The sequence below is a fragment of the Melanaphis sacchari genome, unplaced genomic scaffold, assembly GCF_002803265.2.
Source record: "Melanaphis sacchari strain LSU unplaced genomic scaffold, SCAv2.0 Contig142_pilon_pilon, whole genome shotgun sequence".
NCBI classification, from domain to species: Eukaryota; Metazoa; Arthropoda; class Insecta; order Hemiptera; family Aphididae; genus Melanaphis; species Melanaphis sacchari.
The window spans coordinates 193,384-219,241 of NW_020270605.1; the positions used below are offsets into that span (position 1 = coordinate 193,384).

The 25,858-nt window shown below is 25.9% G+C and overlaps 1 protein-coding gene across 1 annotated transcript; it reads left to right on the top strand.

Moving 5' to 3' along the window:
- The first annotated feature begins 1,412 nt into the window (after nt 1-1,412).
- LOC112591749 (protein 5NUC-like) lies at nt 1,413-25,641 on the top strand. The gene is given in 10 exon segments (XM_025335668.1): nt 1,413-1,560; nt 1,563-1,756; nt 9,221-9,424; nt 11,248-11,449; nt 16,643-16,837; nt 16,952-17,109; nt 18,930-19,044; nt 20,534-20,710; nt 22,250-22,453; nt 25,410-25,641. Coding segments are annotated over 10 exon segments (1,695 nt in total). The 3' UTR covers nt 25,508-25,641.
- The last annotated feature ends 217 nt before the right edge of the window (nt 25,642-25,858 follow it).

Consider the following 25,858-nt stretch of genomic DNA (forward strand, 5'->3'; position numbering starts at 1 on the left):
TATTATACTTACGTCTGAAAGAAAAGTAAGTAAATTTTTAACATTGAAATAAGTTCTTTTAATTCATTATAAACTTATTAAAGTATATTAAAAAATAAAAATTTTATCAACATTATTCAAACGTCTTATAATTAACGACCAAGCTAAAATGGATTCCATATTTTTGATTCAAACAGTATAGAGAACAAAATAGTTTTTAAACATTGAATATCTTTAAGGTTTCAGCATTGACGCCTTATAAACTCAAACATGCGCATAATTTGACTATAAATAAATATAATGTGTTTTTTTGAATAAGAAAAATCAATTGATAGAACAACACTCAAATATTCAAGAGAATATATTATGTCAGATAAAATTAGATTATTAAAATAATATTTCTAAGATTTCGCAATCAGTAAAAAAAGTTATACTTAAAATTAATTTTTATGTCTAGTAAAGGATATTTGGGCACTTTAATCATTATTAACTTTTAAATGGTTCTCTCTAACTAAATTGTAAAACTAATAAGATCATCTTACACCACCTTAATATCGTCTAAAGCACTCAGCACCATGTACATTTTTAAGTCATCAGTATAAAAGAAACTATTAACAAAAATTGAATATGTTTTAATAATTTACATCATTAATGAACAATAAAAATTACAACAAGAAGAATAGGGAAAAGATTTTGGAGAATACCCGAAGATGACACTTTGTCTTACATTTTGACTTGTTAAATCCTATTCATTAAAAAAGAAACTAACTATGGTAGTAGAGGTCTATTAAAACTTTGAGCGCTAAGTTTATTTAATAACAAACATGATAAATTAAATTAAACGCTTTACTAAGGACAATATATATTATATAGCATACGTTTGTTCTATTTTTTTTCACAACACCGAACAAATGTATAATATATTTTTTTATTATTTTTGTGATGTTAATATTTTTTGAAAACTAACTTTCTTAAGTTAGTATCAAACTACCAAGGAAAATTACATTAATACGTTATGTACATTATAAATTAAATAACATTATAAATATGTATGCAACATTAAAGTTGTAATTTATTGGTAATTATTTTAATTTGTTTTGAACTCGCAGCAACACATTTCGACAGAAGGTGTTGGAATTTCGTATGTCTGATTAAATTATTATAAATTTTATTTGTCTGATTTTGTTTTTTTACAATAATTATTATTGCGTTTACGGAAAGGATTTCGTCATATTTTTCGCCGTATTAAAACGCATTTCGACGTTTTTAACACTACGTATAGTAGGTAGGTATACACTATACCACAGCCGAACAGGAACATAGTGATGTCTACACTTAGGTAGGAAACGTACGACCTTCAATGCGATTCGTTATCACCACGGCGGCGGCAGCGACGGTGGCGCTGATAACAGCCGCCGGCAGAGCCCAGTACGATGATCGCGACCGTAGCGTTGGGACTGCTTCAAGCGGCGGCAATGGCCGTGGTGACGGCGGCTGCGACTTCCGGCGAGTTCCGGTTGACCGTCCTGCACACCAACGACCTGCATTCGCACTACGACGAGACGTGCCGCGACGGGCCGGACGGCGGCCGTGCGGCGCGGCCGGCGCCTACGGCGGTTTCGCCCGGTTGCGCGGCGCGCTGGACGCCGAACGCGCCGGGGCGGCCGCGGCCGTCCACCTGAACGCCGGCGACACGTTCCAAGGCACGCGGTTTTACGACGTGCTCGGCTGGCAGCCAGCCGCCGATCTGATGGGTGACCTCGGTGTGGATGTCATGGTACGTTTGTGATACCGTCGTGACAGTGTTGAATCCAGGTATATAGTTTAGAGGAATTCGCCCCCCCCCATCCGAAATTTATTTCGCGCCCCCTGGCAAATACGGCTTTCGACAAAGCGTATACGTATTTATTGAATGCACAATATAATATACTCGTTACGATTACCGCACGTAATGTCTAAGTATTGTAAATCGTAATAACTAATAGTAGGTATAATTCATGATATAATACCAAAATGGGCAAAATGTATCGCCATTCACCAATGAAAAAAAAAGTGAGCCTCCCCGGAGAAATTGTCTGGATTCAACACTGCGTCGCGAGTTTGCAGATCTCGGGAGGATTAGAAAATATTCGCCTAGGATTTGCACTCGAAACGGCTGCATTTTTCCAACTTTACTTCCGTTTCCCGATTCCCATTCGGAAATATGAATATGTACAGTACGATATTGGTTGTATGCTTTTACGATTTCCGTACATCGTTGCACGATATCGGTTTTAATACGACTTTTTAAACTTACTATACGCCATAGCCCATAGGGTCTCATTAATCCAAACATAGCTGGCTAATTCGAAAGATATGGTAATCCGAATGTACTAGAAAATACCTCACAACACTCCATAGGTTTATCTGAACGGTGTGTAATATATGTATGATAATATATTAACTGGCTGTAAATTCATAATTATAATGATTTTGACTGTATTCGTTGTGTATTTTGACAACGATTTTTTACGAATTAATATACACTATAGGTGAAAATACATTTCAAAATTTAAATTAAAAGAAAATCGATTTTTTTTTTTAAGTAATTGGTTATCCGAATGATCTCTTTTCCTCAATTTCGTTCGGATTAATGAGACCCTACGTGTCTCTATTTTTTTCGTTTTAAAATATAAGTTTTATACATTTTCAAGGTCTTAAACTTTGATTTTTAATTATGAGTCAATATAAGCGCAAGATCATAGTTCACGCGTCATAATAGAAAACTGTGAAACCGGCTTAAAAAAAACGAAATATCAATAGTAACTATTATTATACCTATATCGATGAACAGTTTTAACCTGTTAGTTATTGTTGAATTTGTTTTAAGTATTAACGACATTTTTTTTTTTTTATATATTTTAAATCCATCTATAATTGTTTTGTAAAAATTATAATATAGTCATTATTTGATATAGATTATTAATACTACAAAAGAACTGAAACTTTCATAAATAAATTATATTTTTATTAAAACTTCAAATGTCCATATAAATATCACAAAAGTCAAAGAGAATCAAATTCTTTTGAAAATGTTGTTATACCTAATAAATTTTAACATAATATACTATAAACACTCGAAACTTCGAGTATCTATACAATTAATTATTTTTAAATCACAACAAAAATAAGTTAATTGTTTAATAAGAAATCGTTATATTTTGCCAGTGATTATCAAATGTCATCAAATTTAAAACTTCAAAAAATTATAACAAATGTTTGTATAATACCATTCAAATTTTTTTTTTTTAATTCTAGTCTTAAAAACTTAAAATGAATCTTATATTATAAACTTAAAATGAATACTAAACATTTTATCAGTTTTTACCAACAAAATTATTTTTTCTAACTTTAAACACTTTTGAGAAAATATTGTGACTATTTATTTTCTATTATTTTTAATATAAGTGTTAAGTATAAATAATTAAAAATATTAAATGTCTATGAATTATCCAGAAATTATTTTTAAATATTTTAAAAATAGTATTTATAAAAAATGTTATTATAAAAAATTTGTGTATCATCATTTGTTTTTAGTTACACCAAAACAACAAAATAGATTTGACAAAAATGTATTTATTCATTTTTACTTTCGGTAATTTTTAAAAGTACTAATCTTTTTTTTACCTTTTACCCTCAGAGAACTAACTAGATCCAATTTACTACCAAAAACCTTTATCAAAATCAATGACTGAAAATTTTTTTTTTATTAAAAATTTTTTTTCGGCCACATGAATAAAAACAGACTATTGTAAAATCATAACATTTATCGTTACGCTTAGAATTTAAAATTAACACACGTGTCTAGATTAATAGCCTTGGTTGCTAAAAAGCAAAAAGTTAGATAAATAATTTTGATGACAATTTAGAAGCCTAGTGTATTACGATATTCAATTAAACATCGTGCTTGTGTTATTTTATATTGTGCCGTTCGACGACGACGGTGAACTATTTGTGGTGACACGGATATTTACGAGTCACGACCCACGACGACGTCGGTCAAAACGGTTTTGTGCCTTTTTTAAAAGACAAAAATAATAATACAATTTTCACAACCAGTGACGGGTGATAGTGGAAGGGGGTATGTGGGCCAAAGGGTTTGTGTATATATATTATATATTATATATTAAACAGGAATGATGCGATCCATATGTATACTATATGTATGCGGAGTGGCACACTACAGGGATTCAATGTTATATCCTAGCTATTTTATTCCATTTATTTTTCGATTAACCTTTTCTCGAGACAGCTAAAAGACCCTTGTTGCAATGCGACCCTGTAAATCGGAAATCCAATACGTATTGCATTACAGATGAGCTTTTTGAATCTCTGTCATGGCTGTTTAACATATTGTTAAGCACAATACATACAAATTTCGATGGTTTTCATATGGACAGAGTTTTCGATTTAGAGGGTCTATTTTTTACGTTGTATGAACGATTTTTGTACATAAGAATATTCTGTATGACAATAAATTGACGATATAATGCCCAAAACCATACGAAAATATGTGTATTATCCCAAACGAATGTCGTTCGTACTACATATAAAATAAACTTCCTGAACGTACAACTAATGTAATATAACGACTAGAAAAACGATTAAGCTTGCCGGGAGCCCCATGAGTTTTACTTGAAGACATTTTTCATTATTACTATGTAAGATGAATGACACTTTTAAAATAAGAGCTCAAAACCAAATTTTCTAAGAACCAGTTAAAGTATCGACTTTTTTTCATTTTTCAAAACCTTTGAAACCTGGGTTAAAAACTGGGCTGTTACTACATATCAATTACATTTACTAGTGGCTTAATTAGTACATTAAAAATAAATATTAGAAATCAATAAAAATAAAAATCCTCCTATCCCAAAAAATCATACTTAGGTACAATTAGAAATTATAACTACATTCTATACGTGTGTGTATAACACAAGCTAAAATTAAACAAGAGAGTTAATAATACAGACTTTATCACAATCAAGTGCGTATTTAAGATTTTTTTCTTAATGAGAAAGAGATGAATATGAATTTATCTAGATGCAAAAATTTGAGGAAACTGGCCCTTTTACTCCTGAAATTGCCTTAAATTATAGTTACTTATAAGAAATATAAATACAAAATATGTTACCAAAATATTATACATAACATATTTCTTTAGAAAAATGTCGTAAAACAAAATTGAATACCTTTTAAAAATTAAGGTATATAGATATGAAAATCGAATAGAACTCAATAAGTTTTTATTAATTCATCCCTATTTGTGCTTTTTTTATATTATTTATCCGAATTCAAAATACAAATCCTAAAACATTACCTCTATTTCGATTTCTAAACAAGTATATATTATGAATACTAAATCAATATTTGTAATAAAAAGTCCTATTATTATAATATAGCATCTATATATTATATAATAAACCTACCAACGAGTATATAATATAAATATATATTTATAAAAATCCATGTTTATCTCTCGAAATCAACATTGGGCATAATATGAGCATTATATTTGTTTTTGTTATTGACGTCTCTCATGGTCAAACGTATGTCTATATATACGCGAATAAATACTATAACATTTTTTTTTTTTTTTGTATTATACAAACCTATACATTTATGGACATAATATAACATATTTCTTTAGAATATATATTATCAAATAGTAAAAAACAAAAAGTTATTGTGAAAATACATCGCCCATATAATCCTATCAGCCAACCCCCTCCCCTACCCCGTAAATACACCACTGACCGCGTCCTATATAAGATATGATATTTGTTATATTATTCCGTTGAAAGTTATTATTAACAGTAAAAATTGAATTAAGTTATTTACTGACTATATTCGAAACGTAGAATCCTATTACTGTTTATTATTTAAATATTGAATTTGGTTGTGGAATTTTGAATAAATTGCATTATACACCACACATATACGAAAAATACATCGGTTCGTGGTACACGTACATTAGAACACCTCAAACATATCCATTTATTATTTAATGTGTACATAAAATGCACATTAGCATCATACGTTTCTTTAAAGAAAGAAAAAAACTACTTGAATGTTATATATTCTCTTAGACTGGCTTAAAATATTTATTTAAATGTAAAAATTTCTTATAAAAAAAAAAAAATATATATATATATATACGAGTATATTAATGTATAAGATTTTTTTTTAGTTATCATCTCAACTAATTTCTTATTTAAATTCTGTTTTGTGAATAATGTAACATTTTAACAACGTATCACCTTTTTTAATTAAAAATGTTGGGAAACACTACTGTATAAACTACTCTCTGCACATAATAAATATATTTTGTGAACTTACGAAACAATGAAAATGAATATCATATTTTATTAAACTTAATAAATAGGCACACGATTTGATGGTTAATGGATTGGACTATGTTTCTATTAGCTATATTAACAACTGATAAGTTTTTTTTTATATTTCAAGTTACATTTTATTCGTCTTTTAAAAGCGCACGTAATTATTTTGTCTAAGCTTATTATAACAACTGATGTTTGCTGTTGGTAAACAAGTAATAATCGTGAAATTTTTTCTCGCTGAAGTCCGATATTTTTGAAACATTACAAACTAGGAAATAACAACAAATTGTATTTCCAAGTAAAAAGGTTACTCGCGTAGGAATTATGATTTGATCAGATTTTTAATTCTCGTTAACGCGTAGTAGGCGGTGGTTCATCAATATTACTAGGAACGCTTATTAAATTTTGGAAGAAACGGATAATAATTGTCCCTATTAACTACGATGCAGAATCTGAATGGATGACGTTTTAAATTTAGCATAAAAAAATGACCTTCACAGCAAACTGAAGATTTTTATTGATCACCATAAAATTCAATATTAATTGTTGTGTTGATGTTTTATGTTTTTATTGTTTGATTTACCTACTGCACGGAGTTATGAGTTATGACACAATTTACTATAGACCTATTGCAAGACACAGTGGTTGAGTAACTCTGGAGTACTAAATAGAGCTCAGATTTTTACGAGTTGAAAAGTATCAAAATATAAATTATATGAAATAAAAATCATTAAAATATTTAACAAATGTGCAAAAAACTTTAAAAAATAAATAATAGTAAAAATAACATAATATACCAGTAGATCGGTTATTTGATAATTATTACTTTACTAGGTATTAAAATGATTTTAAATAAATTTAATTGCTTAACTAAATATATGATGCAATATGCATACTGCTTGATAAAATATTATGTACGAGAAAGTTCACTTGTTATGAAAAACGATAAAATGTATAGGTACCGAAAATGATAGACACAAAAAAATTTAAAGTTATAAATTTCTATTCCATGGAATATTATTTTTATATTTTTGATTAAATAAATTTTGAAAACAGTATGTAGAATTTAATTCCAGTTCTGTACATGCCATAAATATCGAATATTGTCAAAATATATAATAGTATACAATAATCATGAAATATGAAAAAAAATGTTTGTGATTATCTCAAAAGTATTACGATTTGTAAAAAAAATTATAAAGTTGTATAAAAATACGCGTTCTAATTATATTTAGGTATTACAGAAAATATTACATTCGACGAAAATTAAGTCAGTTGGAATTTTTTATTTTTTGCGTGGTCGACAAAGGACTGAAAAACCTTAAAGTTGTACTAGGAAAAACATAGGTATATTAAAAAATAGACCGGAAATAATGTTTTCATGTTATAACATAGTAATAACCGGATGCTCGCTTTTAATCTCGATTCGCTCTCATCGTCATGTACATAATACATTATTATATAGGGGGTTTTCTATTTTTACTCGACGATAAATCATTGTGTTTGAAAACACAGTTCTTAGCTGAGCTTTCCTTATAATATTTTATAATAATTACTGTCTTAAAATGTTTAGAATTTATAAAAGCGAAAAATAAAATGGGGGAAACGATAGATAACTGCTTTACTATAAATGTAAATGTATGAGTGTATCTTGTCAGCATTGAAAAGTCACTGTAATGCATGTGTTAAATTTGAATTCAATCATAAATCATAGAATATGAAAAACGATTCTGAGCTAAGACGGTTTGTCAGCCTATATTAATAAGTATATTTTATTCATCACTATTATAAGTAATAATTTATTTTACTGTTAGTTAGTAATACGGCAAGTTTAATTTAGTTCCCGCAGGAAACATTTTTGCTTAATAATTTAATATTAAATAATCATAATAGTAGGAACGTATCTATATTATATTATTTTTATTAACTTTGAGTCAATACCAACTTATTAAAATACGGCGTGAATAGGTTCTTGGATAAAGCAGATAATAGTATAAAATTAATAATAATGTTTTGAAATGTTCATTATTAAATTATTAAGGTGTAAAAAACATAATAATATAGGTACGTAAACATTTAAAATTTCCATAAAAAACATTTGGATGATACAACAAAATAATTTATTAATTTCGCCGCTTTTTATACAGTAAATTAAAAATTTCATAAAATTTGAATTTAAAATGTCTAAAAAAAAAAAAAAGTTATCAAATAATTTTTATATTTAATTAAACATATACATTTTAAACAACAAAATAATTTGCACATTTTCGTGATTTAAAAAAAAAAAAAATATAAGCTATTGAATTATATTTATAAAAGAAGTACTTTTTTGTACTTTTAACATTTTTAAATAAATGAAATATTAATTGTTTTGTGAGAACGCTTGTATTATATTTTCAAATGTTGATAAAATAACATTTTTTTATCAAAATTTCAAATATCTATAAACAGCTCAAAAAAAGTCAAAATATTTTGAGTTTTACCGTGTATAGGAAATACGTTTATAAACATTTAATAAATATATTGAGCGTGATCATTCATTTTTGAGTTATTACAACTAATAAGATAATAGACTTGATCAAACACTGGTTTTGCATAAAAATTCTCTTTACTTCCTATATTTTTTTTTTTTTTTTTATTATAAAGATTATTTTTAAAAGTAGGTATTTAAAAACGGCTTATTAAAAAATATTTCAATTCATGAAGAATAACAAGAATGGACTGCCATTCATCATTTTCTGCGTGATATTTAAATATTTAAATGTATCAAAATATAAAATATAACATTTTGTTAATAAAATATTCTGATAATCGCAGATAAAATTATGAGTCTATAAATAGCAGTTTTAAACTTTTTCATACAGTGTTTAGGAAATCACGAATTCCATGACGGTCCAGAAGGACTGGCGCCGTTCCTTAAGTCCAAAAACATAAGTTCTATACCAATAGTCGTGGCAAATATAAATACCGAAGACGAACCGAGCTTAACTAATATTAAGCCGTCTACAGTCCTGACGATCGGAGGGCACACCATAGGCGTGATCGGTTACTTGACTCCGGACACGAAAGTAAGCAGTGTAATCAATGCTCAATTGCTTTGTTTAAAATATAATAAGTGTTTATTAATAACATATTATTTTGATGAAATATTACTGAATATTTAGGTGTATTTGTTATTGTTAGATACATGTAAAACTGCATTAATTCATTTTTTCAAACTTTTATTTTTTTTGTAACATTTTATTTTATTTTTTTCACATCATTTGATTTGTCTACAAAAATAATTTGTTCCCTTTTTTTTTTATCGTCAAGTTAACTATGAATTATTTGAAATTAAATTTTTATCCATCGACATTCGAAACCACTTATGAAATATAATTTATTTTGCCTCACTGCCTCAGAGAAGTATATATTGTATTAACACTATATACTATTAAGCATTATTTACAATAAGGATTCATATTCAGAGTAATATTATGAAAATAAAAATGTTTTTCGTCTAAAAAATAAATTATATCTCATAAAAATTACAACCATATAAATGTGTTATATTATGCATTGAAAAAAAAAAACAAAACCAGATAGTAATTAATTGAAGAAATAACTGCTTAGTGGTATCTTGCCTTGTTTTTTTAAGTACCTATCTGTTACTTTAGATATTATAGTAATATTATACATAAAAACTTACCAAGCATGCTCACCTCCATTTTTATTATGAAATTTACAAGTAGGCATTTATACTTATACCAATAAAACCATATTTTCAATTATTAAAGGTTTTATACTATTTAAAAAGTGTCCTATCGATACAAATTGCTTTTTCCAAATTATGTTTACTGTTAATAATAACTTTTTTTTTTGAAAATAATTGTGTAACTGAATCAAAAATTGAAGAAGTAATTTATAATTTATTAAAATGGTTTATGTATTATATAATAAAAATAATTTTCATTTTTTTATTTCAAACATTTATTATAAAAAAATTATATTTACATTGTCTTTTATTAAAAAATAAAATAGAAATTGAATAAATAATAAAATAATACTTAAATATTATTGTCAATCTCTGTACGGGCTATTTAACAAATAAAATATGCTTTATTTCCTATTCTAAATTTTCAGAAATAAAAAATAATAATACATTTATTTACACAATTAATATTTTTTTTACGAGTATTATACTTAAAACATTGCATTGAATTATGAATATTTAGCAAAATTTTCAAGCTTAAATGTTTTCGACTAAATATACTCATAATATTTTAAATATCGAAAACAAGCATTTTAGGTATATTAACAGAAATTATCTAAAGGTGCTGTTATCCTGCAACGTCAATTAATGGAACAGTACGGCGTCATAACTCATAACGCTACTGGGAAATTGTACCTTAAAAAAATATACCAAACCATCAGTTGACTGCAGTTCAGCAAAATCTTCATCGGTTTATTTTTTACCGGTATAAGTTTTAGAAATTTAACGTATGGTTGTTAGATATCTTATTTAGAATGTCCACCCATATTTCCTGATAATCCATTAAAATTATGATTGGTAAACAATTTGGAATAACACAAAAACTAGTCTTTTGAATTTAGATTTAGATTTTTAAAAACTTTCAAAAAAGTCATATAGTTTCAAAAAAAGACAATTTTATTTTTAGAAAAAATTGTTAGTTATTCAATAACTATTGTAATATATATAGTAATGGAATCCGTAGAGTATTTAAAAAAAATGTCTTAAAATATCCTTGTGACATCTAAAAATCAGAATTTTGATAAATTCACTATGGATGTTAAAAATGAGTGCGAGCATGCTTGGTGAATTACCTTATGTAATATACTGTTAGTTTAGAAATTCGAACGTATACTTATCAATTAAATTGTACTTCTATAGTTTACAAATAAAGTAGGCAGAGTTCGCATAACCGACGAAATTCAGAGTGTCAGGACTGAAGTTGCCAAGTTAAAAAACGCCGGAGTGGAGTTCATAATAGCTCTCGGGCATTCGGGTCTCGAAATAGACAGGCGGGTGGCTAGAGAAGTGGATGGTGTAGACGCAGTCGTCGGAGGACATTCGCATTCGTATCTGATCAGTGGTAAGTTTATCGCAACAAGCTAATCGGAAGAATATAGGTAATTACGATCAATTTACTTGAACGATTGGTAGCGAACAATACTTAATAATATAATAAACTGGATAGAATATTAAAAAATGATTTTTTTTTTTTTTAAAAAAATGCTTTTATGACCTTTAAATAATATTATACCGTTCACTTTAGACGGAGAGAGATTGATGAATTTCAGTGTCACAATTTCGTTTTAAACGTTGAGTGTGTTTTATAATATTACGTATATTTAAAGCTTTATCGTGTTGAAACTTAAATATGTACCACGAAATTACTTCGATGAAATTTTTATGAAACAAATTATTTGGTATTTGTCAGTCACGCTTTATAATTATATTAATATGTTTTGTGGCATCTACTTTCTGTTTTCGATTAGATATTTATATGGAAAATGAGGGGGGGGGATCTTAAAATAGTATTTGTGTAGTACTCGAATTCAGAAAATACTTTGATTTTTTTTTATGCGTATAATATTGACAAATATAAATTCATGTAAAACTAATATTCAAACAAAAAATGTTAATTATACAGTATACTTCTATGAGGTTTAAAGCTTTATTAATTAAAATTTGCTATTGAATCTTTTATTTTTTATTTTTTCATTCGATAATTATACAATTTGTACACAGGTATGTGGTACAATAAGTATAAGAAATGTTTTTATTTATTTACAAAGGCTTTTTAGCGTAAGGGAAGAACCATCCAGTGTTGGAACTTCAACATTAAGTTAGGTATAGGTTTTAATGTTTTTAAAGTTTGAGTATTAACTGTCATGTTACGTTACAAGCTCGACTAATACTGTTATTGTACACAAAAAGAGAAAGAAGTGAATTTTTGAAGAATTCACGAAATAATTAATACATTTGATATAACCTATGTCTGTTGATTATTGCAGACGTCGAGCAATATGTAATGTAAATATAAAATGTGTTTGTTATTAAAGTCACGTGTAATTATCAACTTGTTAATAAGTTATTTTATCTTATTTTATTTAGACTAAAAATTAAAATGTATACATTGCACTGTATTGCTTTCTGCAGATGTACCTATATATTATTATTTAATAACGAATAAAAAAAATAATGATGGACTAACGTTCAATAAAACGAGTTTATAAAATATCATCTTAAATAATTAATCATATCTACGATTATATTATTAGTTATTATTATTATTATTATTATACTATCATTAATAATTCGATAATTTATTTACATGCATTCAACTCGGTCCATTTTATAATAAATAAATTATTTATTTAATGCAAGGTGATAAATTCAAGTATCTACCACATATTATTTCGAATAGTTAACTTTACTTTTTCAAGATATTTTTTACACTATTTAATATCATTGCAAAGCAAGATTTTTTGAAAAATATTACTATTTTTACAATTCTTGTGATTATAATTTTTAAAGTTTATTAGATTATCACTTATTGATTATTATACCTTTTTAATTTCGTATTCCTGAGCAAAATAATTTTTGGAGGCTTTAATACATACAAATCTAATTTCGAACATGTAGTGATTAGCTATAATAGTATTTAAAATTTAGACGAACTGATATGAAGCACAAGCATACCCCGTAAAACGTCCTGTTTCGAAGTATGAAATTAAAATTACTATTTATCATAGGTACAAAAAAGTAACAATTTAATAACGAATTTTGCAAAAAAAATTATACGATGAAAATTAAAATAAAAACTTTTCGAAATAATAAGTGCACAATACTTTAAGAAGTAGACATTTAAATGGATCACCGTATATATATGAATTATTATGTACACCAGTCATAACATTCGTATAAAACTAACCTTATATTTAATTAATGTAATTAGTGCACTGTTTGGAAATGTAGTGAACTATTTATTTTTTTTTGTAGTCCGTGTATAAATATTATAAACTTATAGACATTAAAAGAGTTGTAATACGATAGTGATAACATTGTATAATACAAGCATCATCATCTCTAGTAAATGATTGTTAACACGCTGCATTATTAGTATTTATTATACGTTTTTACATGCCTATTGCCTATACTCATAATGTATTGTTTCAAATTATATTGTGGATATAGTCATACGTCAGCTGTATTTTGTTAAGACAGTAAACCTATATCGTGTATATATATATATACACGATATATATATATATATATATATTATATAGACATATAGTTTTATATAATAGAATAAAATATAGAGCCGTGCAGTTGTTTCCCGGGAGAACAACGAAATTATCCAAACCTCGGGCGCATGATATAATAATATCATAAGAAAAGGTTAACAACCCTTATTATTATTATCCGACCAGCACGTTGTGCAGGAGTGAATCGCATTCCGGTAGATCACCTGTTGCGTGTATATACGATATAAAGGTGTGTGTGTGTATATATATATAAATATGTGTGTGTGTATAATAAAACAGCTGTTTCTCAACACCACCCATGGTAGATACTTCTCGCGAGTTCATAAAAAAAAAAAAAAATAAATAAAAAGACGAAAAAAAAATCATCGTTCATCAAACTCGTGTAATATAATTTATAGCCATCAGTTCGGAACATTGAATTCATTATGAATAGTCGTGTGTAGAATAATAATAATATTACATATATACCCCCCTACCTACATCACATACGTCATATTTTGTAATCGAACGTTGGTAATTTACGTTATTGATGTCGGATACACGCGTAGTAATAGTTGTATTCATTTTGCATGCGGGTACAGTTTAAAATGTCAACGAGTATACTCGTAGAGTTTATTTTTGGAGATAAACTTTCGTTCAAATCGTCGTGGTCAAAGAGTTATTTAAAACAAAAAATCGCACATACAAAATGCAATTAATATCGCAATCATATTATAATTTTGCGTATTTTCAGTGCGTTTCAGCGTGTATATGCAGTGTTAGATTTAGCGGTGATGCAGAGAGGTGCACTGGGGTTTAAAGGTTGCAGTTATATTATAGGATTCGGGTAGATATTCTAGATTTTTCAGCTTTGTAAGGGAATAGATTATTAACAATATAAAATAGTGGCCAATAAAAAATAATTTTAAGAAATTGTCCACATCCGTTTATTCCAGTTTGTTATGGACATATTATGAGCCATGATAAGTACCTACCTAAAAGGGCGCCCATATATGGGGGGCATATCCCCCCCTGGAAAATGTTGAAAAATTGTTTACACAAGATCTACAATGAGTGAAAATAGACTTGATGGATTATGCATGATAAGAGTACATAGGGAAAAATTGATGATAAAATGAATGAATACATAGAACAAGTAATAAATATATTTAAAGAAATAATTTACAATTTCTATTTGTAAATTAATATTTTAATAAATTTATGTTATTAATTATAGTTAATTGGTTAAATAATTATTATTTCATAATCTTTCAGTTTGATATATAAAATATAATAGTATAATAATGTTAAATTGTAAACCCCTTCCTATATCACGGGCATAATTAAAATATTGTCCTCCCTTTGAAATTTTTTCTATGGGCGCCCTTGCCTACCTAGTTGAAATGTTTTCTTTTTTAAATCCATCTTCAGTTTTATTAAACACCAACGAATTAACCATTAATGTATCATAAATATTATGTAAATTTTATAAATAATAATTTTACTTCTAAAAGATTAGTAGGTAGTTGCGTCTCGGCCTCCTGAGGCACTGGTATTTGTCTTTAATATAGTGCATTTTTTCTAGTAGACCTTTTTAAAATATTGTTATTGAAAACGTTTATATTTATTGACTGTTGTATTACTGTTAAATATATTTTTTATATAGAATGCACACACCGTACTCGTTTTATTAATAAAAAATAGTTTAACAATATTATCGTATTTACATTTCTCGGCGGTGGCTAATTGAAGATACTTAGTAATTCTCATAATGTAAACTCTTACACAACAAGTTATCGAATTATTGATTTTCGTTGGATATATTCAAACACACTTTTTACGTACCTACGTTCAAAGATTAAGCAGGTGATGAATTTCTGGTACGTCTACCTATATGTTGATAGACAGGCGGGTTGTGTACGAGGACAAGTACGGTGATGTATTATGTACCAATATCAGAGTATAAAATAATAATAGTAATAAATAAATATTTGATCGACTCAGCATAACTATCTGTTTTAAAAATAATTTAATCTCTTTGAAATATTTAATTTATACATAACGAATATGTGTACAATATTATGAAAATTACGTAATTGGTACGCTATGTGGTAGAATATATTATCATACAGGAAATACTCGTCATCGTTAATTTTTAAATTAGGAATTACTTTCTCCTATAGATTGTGTTAAAATCAACTTATATTTTTCAAACGTGAATCTAAATTTTTAAGCATATTATTTATGAAATAAATGTTGATGTTAATCAAAACTATGTGACGAAATTCGGACAAGTTTTTTTGAATTACTTGAATACAATGATACCTCTGAATAACGGACACTCTCAGTCACTGAAACTTCGTCTATTATTCGAAGGTCTCCGATATTGAGAAGTGTTAGGAAAACTAGTGGAGTTATATTTATAGGGGAGGTTTCACTGCAGTGTATGTACTAAAGAGTGAAAATAGTAATCTACGATATTATGATAAAATAGGTTTGATTAAATGAAGTCTATAATGGTTTTAAAATGATAGATAGCTATTAATATTAATATGTATTTTATAATTTGTAAAAATATTTTCAAAGTAAAAAGTTCTAAATTAAGTATTACATACATTTTTTAAGTTCGTTCCCTCAGCTTACAAGTTACAATTAACAAAAGAGTGCAGTTAGAGTAAAAAGAGCTATAAGGTACAATAAATTAATGGAATGGCTTTAAGTACAAATAAAATACAAGTCGTTAACATTAGTTTTGTTTGAAAATTCCAAAGCATTGGTAGTCTGGGGGAAAGAAAATAGACTTTTATTTTATATTTATTGTAAAACTATAATTTAAATGTTATTTCTATGGTCTTTTATAAGCACACAATTAGAAAAAATAATAGTTTAAATTTTGATTTAGATGTTCTAAAATTTTCAAAAAAGTCATGTACTAAGCAATTTTTAGTAAACAGTGTTATTTCTATTTAAAAGAATGCGGACGAAATTTACTTACCGTGGATTTTACTATATATCCCATTACTCTATTTATGTAGGACCACCGCAGGACAACGAAACACCGGCGGGCCCATACCCTATTATCGAAAAAAGAGGTGAACGAATTGTGCCCGTGGTGCAAGCATACGCAAATTCCAAATACTTGGGGAAATTGGTTTTAACTTTCGACAGTGAAAAGCGTTTAATCAGTGCCGTCGGTGAGCCAATTTTACTGGACGAAACCGTTCCTCAGGGTAGGTACAATTAATAAGAATTATATATTGGTATGTAACATAATGCTTATATTAAATATTTGCTTACGCGCTTGAGCGTTCATGAAAAAAAAAAATAACGCTCATCAATTTCAGATTCTAAAATGTTGGAAAAAGTCAAATACTACAAAAGATTAATGGCGGAAAAATTTGTTGATAAAGCCGTCGGAAACACGCGAGTATTTTTGGACGGCGACTGCAAATGCGTGGAAACCAATTTGGCCGATTTGATCGTTGATTCTTTTATACGCATAGTGAGTAATAACGATTTGGGTATACTCAAGTTAGGTTTAATACACAAAACAATCAGATGAACGTATCTTTTAAATGAATTTCTTCCTGGACACGTAACAAATAATCACTTTGAAATCACACATACAAGAATTATATTAAATATATTATATGATATGAGTCATAAATCATATTTATAAATAAATAATGGTTAATAAATCAAATGTGCGATGTAAAAAACATCATCTTCAATACTAATTTTTAATTTTTTCAATATTTGTATTTACGAGATTAATATTTATTAAATGCATAACGTTTCAATATTGTTTGTAATTATTTAATTGGTTTATTTTACTTTCTATAGATTATTTTTTTTCATATTGATTTTCCATATAGGTGCGTTGACCTTTTCTATACTAATACTACTTTTTATTAATATTATAGTATCGATTTGCATATTCTTTCAAGCTTCTAAATATGAATATATATTATACTTGGTTGAGGAAAAAAATTGTTAAATTTGAAATTAAAAATCTTTATTGTACAGCGTACATCTATATTTAACATTTATTTACATAAGAAGTTTTTAATTTAATATTATTAACTATTAAGTATTAATAATATTACAATAAAAATATATTTATAATATTTAAAATTAGTTTGCAAACTACTAAAAAGATATGTTTAATAATTTAACTCTGGTTGCAATTTATGAGCACCTTAAAAAACGATAAATTCCGTACTAAAATTTATGGTCGTTTCAAAAAAAAAAAAAATGTGAAAAATGTCCTAATAACTTGAATAATTTCTTAAATATTTCATGTTTTAAAACGTTTAAACGCTTAAAAAATGAACTTATTTAAAAAAAAAAATGTGAATAATTGCTTTATTACAGTGACTAATTTATATTATGTACAGGTTGTAATAATTAATATTATTACGACGTTTACAATAATTTTAATAGTGAATACTATAAATAGGGTATAATTTTTTCAAAATCTAAGATATAAGCAATTTGAATGTTTTTTATTATTTATTTTATTTTCACTTGTTATATAATAATAATAATATCATGTTTAATTGCAAATACCACTAGGTATAATATTAATTTTAGAATTATAAACGATATTCCATATTTTTAATTTCACTGTCTCCAAGAAAATATGTTGATGAATGTCGAATAGTAAAAAAAAATAATAGTTTTGATAATAATAACACTTACACGTATTGTAATTGAGTACCAAATCGTAAACTACAGATTTTTGTTGTTAAGTATTAGCTACCTATTCAATGTCACTTCACTTCATAGTTTTCTAAAACTTTGATTTTAAAGGTTTACAATCAAAAAAAAAACGACTGGAATTTATTTTAACGTTTATATCTCAGAAGTTTTAATACTTCCAGTAAAAATAAGAATAATATCTATTATTATTATAAAATATTTATCATATTATATTGATAGAATACATTCTAGTAATGGTAAGCATAACTAACATATAAGGTAATAATTTATTCTAAAAAAAAATATTGTAAAACATTCAATATTAAAAATAATATTAGGTTACAAATCATTTTCTACTTAATATTCGTTATTTTTATGAACTCGAATAGTTCAAAAAAATGTTATCGTTTTTAATGAAATGTTCACGAAAATTGGGTTGTTTCAAACAACTTACTCAAAAGACAGATATTCAATAATATATAAGTTGGAAATTGCTGCTATTTTTAATACTTAAACCAGATTTTTAATTTTGTAAGATGTATTTATCAAATTTAAGTAAAATAATAGTTGACGAATGTGTTTTCAATAGTAATTTATATTTTATTTTTATCGATATTTTAGAATTTGAACAAGTTGTTAAAAGACAATGTATCCTTAAGTGGTTGGACCGATGCCGCTGTAGCGATTACTATAAGTAGTTCTATTCATAGTTCAATAAATGCTTCAAAAACACAAGGTAATATAAGATTAATATTTCTAATATTATAAAAACTATGCAATAAACATGTTTTATATATCTCTATATGATAAAGGTAATTTGTCGATCATTTTCACACCCGTTTATTTCTTTAATAAATAATAACTAATAAATATATTCAAACTCTAATTTTTGGAATTTTTAAAGACATCAAATTATTTAAGAACAATTTTTTCAAATACTTTGAATTTTTCGTGCCATTTAAAGGTGTTCGTGTTACCAGTTTAAATAGTTTTTTCAGAAAAGGATTACACTTATTTTCTGTTTATCATTAATCAGATAACTTTTTTTTTTTAAATCTTTATGAATTTCATTTTTTTTTTTTTAATTTTTCAATAGTTTTTTGTACAATAATAGAATTCACCTTAAATTATTAAAACATAATTAAATTATGTTTTACTGAACATTATAAATTCTAGCATTCTAGTACATATTTTGAATTTGATTGAATATTTTCAGTAAATTTATTTTTCATTAAATATTTTGACATTTTGAATCAAACACTTGAAAATTTTGAAATAAAAAAATATAAAAATTAAATTAAGGACGTTAAATTTTAGTGTTACAATTATAAGTAAAACTGATCAAGTCTATTTAAAAAGAAAGTACTGTATAACGTTCTTATATAGTTGAGACCATATAAAATTGTCAAGTAATCTTTTCATATAGAAATATAAAATTTTTTTAAAACCAAACATTCTCAATATAATATTTTAGAAATTTAAATTTAATTGTATTATACACTTATACGTCAATTGACAAAATAACAATAACTTTTTCAAATAGTTACCAAGAAATCGACTATACATGAGGTAACCGTATAAAAAAACAATTCAATACGTAAACTATATTAAATTTTTCAATAAAAACTAACTCGTATAATATAGTTTTTTATTACTGTAAATATTAATTGTTCTTAATGATTTATATAGAAATTTTTGAAAAATCCTCGGTGTTTAGAGATTTTTGATTCATTTACTTATCTTACATGGCTATTCATATTTGAGATTGATCTTCGTAAGCATTTCATTTATAAAAACTATAAAATAAGTATCTATGAACACTTTGGAAAATTCAAATCGCTATCGATCACCAGTAGTTCTCTGTAGTTTTTTTTTTTTTTATTGAACTTAAGCTTCGGCGACTAGGGCCATTAGCTGTAGTTCTCTTTATTAAATGCAACTATTTTGTTAGGTATCTATTTTTATAAAATGTTTCCTTATCATATCATATAATATGTATCACAACATTTGTGACAAATATAACAATCGTTATTAATCTAATATTACTGTTAGATGCCATCTATTTATATGCATTATATATGACTATAGAAGTAAATTATAATAGCTACTTAATCAAACCTAATAAAATAGTATTGTGTTATGTTTATAACGATATTTTTAATTTGCTGCATGAATAATATATTTATTTTTTAAACATTTATATTGAATTGTGTGCCTGTTATTAGGTATTATATATGAAACTGACATTAAAAATGCATTGCCATACAGTGCTCCTCTATGTAAGGTGACTATTACTGGAACAACGCTGTTAAAAGCACTAGAACATAGTGCATCCATGTATGATTATCATAAATGTGCATTTCCTGAACATAATATATACGGAGGTTTCATGCAAATGTCAGGTAAATGTTGAAAGAGTTATCAAAAATATTCATCTCATTAAGTTAAGATAATATAAAAAAAAGTAGGAAAGTGCAAAGTAGGCGTACCGCTCTGCTATACTGTAGTCTATAAGTGTCGAGTGGGTCATTGTACCGGATGTGTTAAATTTTAATTCGATAGTATAACATTTAATTCGAAAAACGGTTCTGAGCAAAGGTCTATCAGCCTGTATTACTAAGTATATAACATGATAATATATTTTTTTTTATATTGCTATTATTTAATATATTTTATTATTAGTAATTAGTATTACAGAAGATTGATTATATTTTTATCGAACATATTGCTTTTTTATCGATATTTAAAGAAAAAAAAACGTATTTTAAATATTTAGAAAATTATACGATATATCATCAATTCTATCATGAACATTAAATATTTTAGTAAATATTTCAAGTATTTACGGTTATTATTTTGTTTTTCCTAATTATTTTGAAAAATATACTAAGAATTTTTTAATTTGAATCCACTAAAGTACCAACTAGATCCAATTATCTACCAAAACTACGCCAAAGTTTAAAATTTAAGCATTTTTATTGTCTCAAAAGTTCATGACCGACACAAAAGAAACAAAAATCATTGTAAAATCAATATATTCATCGGAACGCTCAGAGTCTGAAATATAAGTAAAAATTAGTTTATAACTTAAATTATCTTTTTAAAAGTTACTTTTATCTTTTTTACTTCTAACTTCTAAAAGCTCATCATTAATAAAAAGAACTCAACGTAGTTAAAAATTAAGTAGTTATATTTTATTTTTTCATTTTTTTTTTTTTTTTTAATATTTACAACTTATACAAATTTAATAAAAGTTTAATATTATACGCAAAATCCATATTCTTAATTAAAAATACTACACATGAGAATTATGTTGATGGAAAAATAATAACAAAAAAAGAACAACAACCGTTGTTAGAGTCTTATTATAAAAGTTATATAACGATGCTATTGAAAAATTTGAAATTAATGTGTGTTGGATAAGACTATAATTTTTTATATGCTAACTTTTCAAAATTTAAAAAAAAAAACCCCATTTGATATACTTCAGGTTGTCTTTTTTTTTCGATAATAATTATTAAATTATTTTAGAATTAAGACCAATAGAAAATATGTTAATAAATAATGATATAGATTTTTCAAAATTCTAATAATACTTATATATTTATTATTTTAAAATTTTCGAAATGTATTTTTAATACTTTTTGAATAGGTATACCTATTTATATTTGTACATAAAGCAATTTTAAAGTTATTTTTTATAGTACTGTCAATCTATTTAATCATCACTTATAACAAACCGAATTCTACCTATTTACAAACATGATTTAAATATTTTTATTTATTAAATGTAGCTAATATCGAAACAATTTGAAATTTTCAAAATTGGTCTTAATATTAAATCATATTTTATATTATATAGTTGAACCACATCATAAATGTAGTTTATTATTTTATTCTACCCAAAGTACGGTTTTTTAAATGTTTTTTTTTTTTTTTAGGAATGTACGTCACTTATAACATTAAAAATGCCGTGGGTTCACGAGTACGGTCTGTGATGATTCGGTGCTCAGAATGTAATTTGCCATCTTACGAGCCGATCGCTCTAGAAAAAAATTATACGATAATTATGCCTAATTACATAGCACAAGGTGGAGATCAGTATACGATGATCAGGGATGAACTAATTAGTTTTAAATTTTTAAGTAAGTGTCTATTTTTTTCATTAAAAATAAATACAATTAATCAATAATTAATAACATAATACGAATTAGATGACTAATTAAAATCATCAAATTATCAATACAGGTAAAAAGATAAACCTTTATTTCGTACTCTATTCAGACAATAATATTATGCGTAACTCAACATTATATCATTTCTAAATTGAAATGTTCTATTATTATTTTATCAATTATTATTTATTTTCATTCAAAGTTTTAATTTATAAAAATTAAAAATATCTATTTTGTTCAATACTGACATTAACCAGAAATATAATTATTAATTAAACATGCAGATTTACAAAATTGGACGAATTAACGATTTATTTTTTTTTTATTAGGTTATTTACAATAAATTAACTCAACTTATTTAAAAGATAAAATTTAACATGTTTTTGATATATAACAAAATTAAAAAAATCCAATATGAATTTCGATATTTTTTCAAGCTTGGTTTGAGTGAGTATGAGGTGGTAAATGAAATCGAATTTCTGGAAAACTTCTTCCGACAATCAAAGTTTAGAATTAGAGTTAAACGGTACATATTTTTAGAACCATTTTAAAGTTGCATTGATATTTTGTGAATACAAATTGGAATAAATACGATTATTTAATTATAAATAATTACATTAATATTTTACCATTCTGAATAATTTATATACTTATAATGTACCCATTGAAAAGTGTTTCGATGGATATACTTTACTTATATGTTATATTTAAAACGTAGTTATAGTCACCGATTAATCAGTTATTCAATAATTATTGAACTCGCTTTGAGACCAAAGGCCCACCAAAATAAAAAAGTGTATGCAATAAACATTATTATATTATAATGAAAAAAAAATTTATGTATAAATTTCATAATCAAAATCAACCAAATCCCCAAGTAAAGTTTTGCCATTGGGTGGTTAATTTTCTTACGTATCTCATGGCATAAATATACATGTATGCATGAAGACTTATTGTAATAAATAAATTACAGATTGTTTTTAAAATAAAGTTTAAAAAAATATAAATAAACTAAATTATATATGTATTACAATCAGAAGAAAAACAATAATGATACGATTACTACGAACCAGAACTATTTTTGTATTTTTGTTATTTTGTTATTTATCCAATTACCTATATATTTTGATTCATAGCGTTAAGCGTTGCAGCAAATTCAATAGAAGTTTATTGTTCTAATGAGACAGAACTTGAAATATATATGCGAAAAGTAGAAGTTAGTATGATTAATTATTGTACATTTACTGATTTTATTTTGATAAAGTCTTTGACGTTTTAATGACATCTAAGGTACGTTGCTAATAATGTCTATAAACACAATTAAAAAAAAAAAAAAAAATTACAGCGTGGAAAAACAAGTTTTCAGTATTCTAAAATAATCGGTTTAAGTTTCTAAAATATAAAAACGTGAGTTCTGTGACGTTACTATTTCCACTGGTTGATTCATTTATAAAATACTATTATAATTATTCATGTACCTATCGAAAACTTTGTCTGTCACTATATATTTTTATTTGTACTATATGTTCACTACCTATATAATTTCTGTGTTTTATGTAGACGTAGACTGTGTATATAAGATTAACATCTGGTTTTAATGTTGCAATTATTTCTTTTGTGTACATTTTGCTTTATAGTGATTTTTTTTTCAAAAATTGATCGTATAATCTACAGTTTCAAATGCACATTAATCTGAGAATATTTATTAATTACTCATATCTACTGTGCATACATAAATAATTGTAGTTATATAAATATAGGCATCGCACGTGACTAATGTGAGTTTATATAGTAATTAAATACAAAATTATTTAATAGTACATGCGTAGTAAAACAATAATATATTCCTTACTGTTTGAAACCACTCTAATCTTAAAAAAGATATAAATCCACAGTTATATGTAATATGTATAACAATAAGTATAGATAATATATATATAATATTCTTTACGATTTAAGGCAAACGACGATACTTGCTTAAAGGAAGTTATTAATTGAGCGAATGGTCTAAAATGTACCTGAATGAGAACACATTATTTGGAGGGAGATATTAACTGATCGTTTGAGTAAATCGATCTCTAATTTATTTTTGTATATACCTACTTAAAGTTTTAAACATTAAATCAAATGAGAAAACCTACAGTAAATACGTAAAAAATAAAATAAAATAAAGACTTAATCTCGAAACCAGTTAAAATTATATGTTCAACTTTATTTACAAAACCTATATTAACGAAATTATCTAATGCGATAAGAATATTTAATAGAAACTTTTGAAAAAATATAAATATAGAATGTATTTTAATTTATTATAGACATTAAATACATTGTGTAACGTAATGTCATTTTTTATAATATAGCCTAATACACTAGAAGTAACACATAAATAACTTTATAACATTTTTTTCAAAAAAAATGTTACTTTTAAAGATGAACAATTTTGTTTTATAAATCAAGTAAAAGAATATGGTAATAATAATATATCTAGCTTATGTCAGATTATTATATGGTTCTAAAAATAGAAGGAAAAAAGTATTAAACCTGTTCACGAGGTATCCATATGACTTTCAGCCAAACTATATAGTATAATAATCTTAGCTCGGTCAAACAATATATTAGACGTATTAGGTTCTCATATAAATTTCATCTAATCTATTTTTATATTTTCTCAAACGATAAATAACTTTAGGTAACTTATTTAAATGAAAACCTCCCTGATAAAACGTCATATACATAGTTCTTTGATTAAGAATTACTTTTTATCAAACGCGTGTTAATTATGAATCAGAGTTTTACGATGATTTATTGACAGGTTTATCGCTACACATTATTATTAAAAGTCTATTTATATTGAGCAAATCCTACGCAGTTTTATTCGATCAATAATATAATGTAATATTGTTTTGATTATTATTTTTTTTTTCAGATATCACAGAAACAGAGGCTTTCTTAACGTATGTCAAAGAAATCAATCCAATTTATGCTGGATTAGATAACAGAATCAAAGTATTGAATCATAAATGAAGAGGATTGCATAATATATAATATAATATAATAATAATAAATAGTAAATTTATCGTTTCGACTTATTGCGTTTGCTCCGTCAAGTTTTCATTTTTAGTATTATATATTTATTTAAATCGATTTTTTTCAGTGAATAAAAATAATATTTGACGCTTTAAAAAAAAGTCTTAAACATAATTTCACTAGAATTGTTTAGTTCCTATTCTTTTTACCATTATTTGTTATCGATTACCGCAGTAGGAGACACACGTACAGAAAATAAATCTAAGTGTCGAGCAAATGTTTTGCAACGAACATTGAAGTAGGTAGGTACTAAATCGGTTAGGTTAGGTTGAACAAATAACAAGACGA